Genomic DNA, 7160 nt, shown 5'->3' with positions numbered 1-7160 from the left:
GACCCAAGTTCAGTCATCGGCGGAGGTCTCTTATGCATTAGCTCTGTGTGAGTTCTAGCAGTGGAGGAAACTCTAAATCTGACCCTGAAGAACCTCAGATTCACTGCACAGAGAGTCACATGCACACACAATATTGCATGCACTGCTGAGCAGAAATTCCTATAGTAAGTTATAGGAAGAGGGTTTTACCAGCACTGAACTGATTAGGGGAGACTTTAGGGAAAAGATAGGACTTGGGCCAAAGTTTTAGGAGAGATAAGTTAAACAGTGACAGGAAATGAGGAGTTGAAACTGAAGAGCAGCTGGGGGCTGGTAGCTCAATGCTTGAAATCCTAGCTACTCAGGGGGCTGATATCTGAGGATCGCATTTTGAAGCCAGTCCAAGCTGGAAAGTCCAGGAGACTCTTATCTCCAACAATAATAATAATAATAAAAAAGCCAGAAGCGGTGCTGTGGCTCAAGTGGTAGAGTACTAGCTTTGAGAGAGAAAAAAAAAATGCTCAGGGACAGCACCCAGGCCCTGAGTTCAAGCCCTAGGACTGGCATACAACACACGCACACACACACACACACACACACACACACACACACACACACACACACACACACACACACACACACACACACACACACACACACACACACACACACACACACACACACACACACCTTGAAGAACACTGGAATCCAGGCAATAAGGCAGAGGTAGAAGTGGGCATGGCAGTGGGGTGCTCAGGAGACCAAAGCAGGCCTGGCTGTGCTGGTGACGCGTGGACATGCTGGTGACACAGGGGACCTGACCTGCAGCTGAGGGGCTGTCATTATTTGTGGATGAAGCCCAGAAAGAAAAAGAGCAGATGATGAGGAAACCGGGCTCGGGAAACACCTATGATTGGGGGTGGCAGAAGGAATAAGCCAGTAGTAGAACTGGAAAGTTCCGATGGGCCCAAGAGTCAAAGAGGGACAACCAGTAGAGCATTGTTGCCCACGCAGTGGGAGGCTGTGGGGGTGGGAGGATTGTCACTAGTGTCCTAAGTTGCCAAGAGGGAGTGGACATCTAGAAGGAGACTTCAAGGCTTGGCCATTCTCGGGGTTGGTGGGACTGTGGTGGGCAGGTACAAAGGGGAGACAAATGTGGAACCACACTGGCCAGACTTGGGAGTCAGTCAGTGAGTGGGAAGAGTGGGTGCAAGTAGTGTGTACCCACATTAGACAAAATTATTAAGGAAAGAACCAGAGCTGGACAATCCCTATCAGTTATTGCAAGGAAAGGAGGTACTTAGGTATTCTTAGTCTCCCAAAGGGGGAAATTCTTTTCCCCAGTGGTTACTGAGAGCCACGCAGATGATGCTAAGAACGGAGAGTGTATTGAACTGAAGGTTCCCATCCTTTGAGTCCAGTGTGGAGAGCAATAGTAAACATGTAAGTGAATGGGCCAAAAAAAAAAATGGTTGTGGCTGATGACAGGGATTGTGGAGTGAGCAGAAGGAAGGTGGGATGGAACTGAGGGAAGGCTGGAGAACGTGGCGTTTCTGCTGCAACTTGGAAAAAGGAGATGAAGGTAGCCATGGGAAGAACCAGGGAAAGGACAGCCCAGGCCACCCCAAGCGCAAAAGTCCTGCAGCAGAAAAGACTTGCTGTATTGACTTTAAGGAACAGGGAGGGAAAACCAGCTGCCAGGAAGAGGTCAGGGTACGCCAAAGCCTTGTAGTCAAACAAAGTTCATGAAAGTTTTTAGCGGGAGATGACATAAAAGCACAGCTTCAAAAAGTCACATCAGAGTTGGGTGGTGCACACTTGTAATCTTTGCTACTGGGGAGAGAGAGGCTAGTTCAAGGCTAGCCCAGGCAAAGTTATCAGACCCTGTCTCAAAAACATATGAACAGGGGCTGGGAAGGTGGCTCAGTGGTAGAGTGCTTGGGTTGCAAGCATGAGGCCCTGGGTTCAATTCCTCAGCACCACATAAGCAGAAAAAGCCAGAAGTGGTGCTGTGGCTCAAGTAGTAGCGTGCTAGCCTTGAGCTGAAGAGCTGAGGGACAGCGCCCAGGCCCAGAGTTCAGGCCCCACTACCAACAAAAATAAGCAAACACAAAAATATGAACAGCTAGATGATGGTGGCTCTTGTTTGTAATCCTAGCTACTCAGGAAGCTGAGATCTGAAGATCAAAGTTCAAAACCACCCTGAGCAGGAAAGTCTGTGAGATATTTGATCTCTAATAAACTACTCAGAAAAAGCCAGAAGTGGCACAGTGGTGCAAGTGGTAGAAAACTAGCCTTGAGAAAAAGAATCTCAAGGACAGTGCCCAGGCCCTAAGTTCAAGCCCCAGGGCCAGGACACACACACAATGAAAAAAAGGGCTAGCAACATTGCTCAAGTGGTTACAGAAATTACCCAGTGTGTTCAAGGCCTGGTTGCACTGGGTGCCTTGAAGAGTCTCAGCTACTGCATGGGAGTCACGTGGCCTGCTTTAAGGTGGTCACAGGGAGATGGAAAATAGTATTCCCATGGAATGCTTTGGAAGACAGAATTGGGAGTGGTGAAGTCTTAGCATCTGGGAGAAGTGTGGTATATGGTGTGGTGGGGATTCGATGGACCAGTGCGGAGGAATACAGGGATCCTTGGGACTAAGCTGTATTCTGTATTCTTGGCTCTCTCCAGCTCATCATCCACGGCAGCTTTGCTCTGATCCAGCTGCCCCGGTTCCACATCTTCTTCCTGGTCCCAGCACTTATCTATGTGGGGGACAAGCTGGTGAGCCTGAGCCGGAAGAAAGTGGAGATCAGCGTGGTGAAGGCAGAGCTACTGCCTTCAGGTATCAACCAGGCCGGAGGCGGTGATCAGGGAAGCAGTTTAGTGGCCACTGAAGCAGCTGACAGGGCAGGGGCAGAGCCTGGCCAAGTCTCCCGCAGACTGGCATGGCAGTGGTCTGACGTAGTTGCAGGAGGGAATCTGGGGGAAAAGGGGGAGAGCGCTCTTTTGTCAGCAGACTGAACCCTTCTCACCAGAGAGTGCAGGTGCTTAGGCCTCATTCCCCTTGTCCTGATCACCCCCAGTTCCTCCTCAAGGCAAGTTTCTGGAGGTGGAAAGACTCCCCTGCGACCTTCTAGAGGCAGAGCTGAGGCGGTGGTTGGAGGTGGGGGACGCTCTCTGGGGACCACACCGTTGCCATGGTTCGTTCAGGGCAGCAGCCCACCATCCCTCCCCTAGGAGTGACCCACCTGCGTTTCCAGAGGCCCCAGGGCTTTGAGTACAAGTCAGGGCAGTGGGTGCAGATCGCTTGCCTGGCCCTGGGGACCACTGAGTACCACCCCTTCACGCTGACCTCGGCGCCCCACGAGGACACCCTCAGCCTGCACATCCGGGCAGCAGGGCCCTGGACCACTCGGCTCCGGGAGATCTACTCCCCGCCAACGGGGGACAGCTGTACCAGATACCCAAAGGTACTCAGACCCAGGCCAGAGGTGCCACATGCCCCCACATCTCCTTAATCACCCCAGGCTCCCCACTGTGTCCCTCCCTTCCCTGAACCCGGAGACTAGATTGCAAATATGAGGTGCCACTCTCATCCCTGTTGGATTCTTCCTCACTGCATGGCTCCCTACCAGGCTGGTACCTGGTGGTGAGCAAACTGAACTCTAACTCACTGCCCTCCCTACAGCTTTATCTTGATGGACCATTTGGGGAAGGCCACCAGGAGTGGCATAAGTTTGAGGTGTCCGTGCTGGTGGGAGGGGGCATTGGGGTCACCCCCTTTGCCTCCATCCTCAAAGACCTGGTTTTCAAGTCATCAGTCAGCTGCCAATTGCTCTGTAAGAAGGTGAGTGGCCCTCAGTCCCAGCAGCCCATGGTCCCTCTCTGGCCTCTGTTCCTGGTCTCCATCTGGCAAAAGGTAGTGGGTACATTTATATTTATTTATTGGTCGGGTGTGGAGTCTGAACTCTGGGCCTGGGCGCTGGCCCTCAGCTCTTCAGTTCAAGGCGAGCGCTCTTACCGCTTGAGTTACAGAGTCACTTCTGGTTTTCTAGTGGTTTATTGGAGATAAGAGTCTCAGGGACTGGTTCTGAACCACAATCAGATCTCAGCCTCCTGGGCAGCTGGGATTACAGGCATGAGCCACTGGCGTCTGCCTGGGAAAAGGTAGTGGAGAGGTAGGTGGGTAAGTGTCAGGATATCCCCAAATTCTGAAGGGTATAATTGGTTTATTGATGACTACAGTCTCCCACCTGGTCTCTTGGGGTGCCTTCATTCAACTTCTGGCTATCCCTCTTCCACAGAAGGCCAGCCCAAGAAGCACTGCTGACTGAGAGAGAAAGGCTTGCTTAGGGTAGGGCAGAAATGACCTCTTAAGAGGAAGGGAAGTGGCCAAGGCAGGGCGAGTGGGCTGGGCTATCCCCAGGAATACTGCTGAATCTTCAAGCCCCTTCTACATGGGGTGCCTTCCCTCCAGCCTGGTCCCAGGGGCAGGCCCCTGCTTGTCAATCTGGGCCTGGCAGGTGAGTCAGGAGGGCTGGAATGCAGCATGCCCAGCCCAGATGCTGTCAGCACTCAGAAAGTGACAGCTCCCTTCCTCTTTTCTATCCTTGCCAGCTCTGCCTTTTTGCTTCTTAACCCACAGTCCTATTTCTCATTTCTCCTTGGAAAGCCGGAACCTCCCTCCAAGGGTCATCCCTACTACCTGCTCTCCTTTCGGGCTCATTCCTGGCCCACTGGTCTAAGCAGCTGCACTCTAGTGCGCTTGCTCTATGAAGTGTCCCTCAGCCCCAAAGAGCTCCCTCTGGGCGGCCTGGTGACGGGCAGCCTCCTGATGGAGTCCAGTGGAGAGTGGTAAAGGAAGCTGCTTCCCACCCACCCACCCATCCTTCCCCTCTTCACTGGTCTGGCCCCAGGTAGCCTATCACTTCCAACTCTCTGTGCCCTGGGGCAACCTGTCTCTAGTCTCCAAGCCTGGCCCAGTAGCCCCCAAAGTACAGGCTGTCTGTGCACAGTGGAAACTGGCTTCCTACAACATAAGGGAGCCTGAGTGGAATGGCTCCTGAGCGCCAATGTGTGTCCTCAGATCTACTTCATCTGGGTGACCAGGACCCAGAGGCAGTTTGAGTGGCTGGCTGACATCATCCGGGAGGTGGAGGAGAATGACTGCCAGGACCTGGTGTCTGTGCACATCTATATCACCCAGCTGGCTGAGAAATTCGACCTCAGGACCACCATGCTGGTGGGTCACAACTGGCCAGGCTAGGGCAGGCAGAACCCGTGTCTGGGTGAGGGGTTGGGCCTGGTGGCATCTGTGTGATCTTCCCCCGTGTCCCCTCCCCCAGTACATCTGTGAGCGACACTTCCAGAAGGTGCTGAACCGGAGTCTGTTCACGGGGCTGCGTTCCATCACCCACTTTGGCCGGCCGCCCTTTGAGCCCTTCTTCAACTCCCTGCAGGAGGTCCACCCACAGGTCAGCCCATCGGCCCACAACTAGCTTTGCACTTTCACAAAACATCTGCGTGCTAAGTTTCTACAACTCAACCAGGGAAAGAATGCATCCCCTGGGAGTCTGGTTGGGGAACAGGAGGAAAGAGGATAGGTACTGAGAGTCACCCAGAGGGACAAGGAGAAGCCACAGGCAAGAGATTTACTAACTCTGAAGCCATGACTTGTCCCAAGAGAAAAGCTCGGTAAGTGAAACTAGCTCTCACCATAAAGGCAGACCTGCTTCCACCGCTCATACCAAGTCAGCCCTGACCCTAGCTCCTGAGCTGGTTTTCACCATGAACACGAGGCTGGCTCATATTAGAAACACTGAGCCAGCCCTCATCCTGCAGGGCACGAAGCGGACCTTCCTCAGGAACGCTGGCTCTTGCTGGTCTTGAACATGTAAGGGAAGCTAGCCTGACTCTTGCACCTGACCCTAGCATTCTCTCTGAACACTGAGCTGACTCTGTGAATGGACAACATAGCAGTTTTCGCGTGTTCTTTTGATACAGGTCCGGAAGATTGGGGTCTTTAGCTGTGGTCCTCCTGGGATGACCAAGGATGTGGAGAAGGCCTGTCAGCTCATCAACAGACAGGACCGGACTCATTTCTCCCACCATTATGAAAACTTCTAGGCCCAATGCCCAGTTGACTCCATTCGCTACCCAGCAGAGCAGAGGTTTTGGCTGCCACCTGACTTCTACTTCCTGTTTCTGGCTGCCTCCGTCCTTTCTCCAGCTTAGTCTGGGCAGCCATGTGCAGATATGATGTGTGGGCTCAGGTATCTTAGGCCCAGAATATGTTTCAGCCTAGCAAAGTGGGGAGGAAATGTTTGAGAACTACAGGTTGGGAAGTAGGAGAACTACTGATTTGGGATAAAGTGAGACTTCTTCTCCAGGTTAAGTGGAAAAAGAAACCCCCACAACAAAAGTCAGTAGACAAGCTGACATTTGAGTGTGCGTGCGTGCGTGCGTGTGTGTGTGTGTGTGTGAACCACAGGCCTAAGATGAAGTGGAGGCACAGATGCTGGCATCTTAGAACCCTCCCCACCCCAAGCTCCTCCTCTCTTCTGAGTTCCTCACTTTCAAATGGGCAGGCAAAGGCTTTGCAGAATGTGTAGTCTGGACTGACAGAAAGCAACGTACAGAAATGTCCTCGGCACTCATCTAAACTTACCCACCTGATATTCTCTCCCAAGTTTTTAAACAGACATAGCTGGCCCAACACCTGCTACAGTGTCCCTCAGCCCTTTTCTCCTTGCTCTTATAGTCTCTTTTGCAAATAAATCAGTTGTCTACCTCTGGGGTTTCTTTTTTTCCTGCTGCAGGACAGGGTGAGACCTCAGCTTCCTCAGGAAACTACTCACCCAGCCGGCTTGCCAGACATCTAAGTTTCGCAGTATTCACTGAATCAAGGAATTTGCCTAAGGCCAAATGCCCCAGCTGGAGGCCCTTCCTCTCCCAGGGGAGACTCTGATAGCTGATCAGGAAGGGAAGAGGGACAGGAATGGGGGAGGGGGAGGTCAGGCTAGGCAGGGATGAAGGGATGGTAGAGGACCCGCCGCCGGAGCCCGCAGGGAGCCACAGCTGACCTGGCTTCTTCTAGGACCTCAACTACTCCCAACTCTTCTTTGGGCAAGAGGCGAGCTGACCACTGGGTCATCTCCCCGCAATGACATGACAGCAAAGTTATGTGCCT

At 52.7% G+C, this 7160-nt stretch overlaps 1 protein-coding gene across 1 annotated transcript; it reads left to right on the top strand.

Annotated features, from left to right (window-relative positions):
- Positions 1-1497: 1497 nt before the first annotated feature.
- On the top strand, positions 1498-6761 carry LOC138830189 (dual oxidase 1-like). The gene is made up of 7 exons (XM_070026645.1): positions 1498-1692; positions 2660-2813; positions 3182-3441; positions 3660-3818; positions 5058-5213; positions 5317-5445; positions 5975-6761. The coding sequence occupies exons 1-7, from the start codon at positions 1498-1500 to the stop codon at positions 6095-6097; spliced, it is 1176 nt and encodes a 391-aa protein (XP_069882746.1). The 3' UTR covers positions 6098-6761.
- Positions 6762-7160: the final 399 nt, after the last annotated feature.

Source organism: Dipodomys merriami, unplaced genomic scaffold, assembly GCF_024711535.1.
Source record: "Dipodomys merriami isolate MVZ:Mamm:240054 unplaced genomic scaffold, mDipMer1.0.p SCAF_185, whole genome shotgun sequence".
NCBI classification, from domain to species: domain Eukaryota; kingdom Metazoa; phylum Chordata; class Mammalia; order Rodentia; family Heteromyidae; genus Dipodomys; species Dipodomys merriami.
This window is presented reverse-complemented; position numbering and strand designations above follow the sequence as displayed.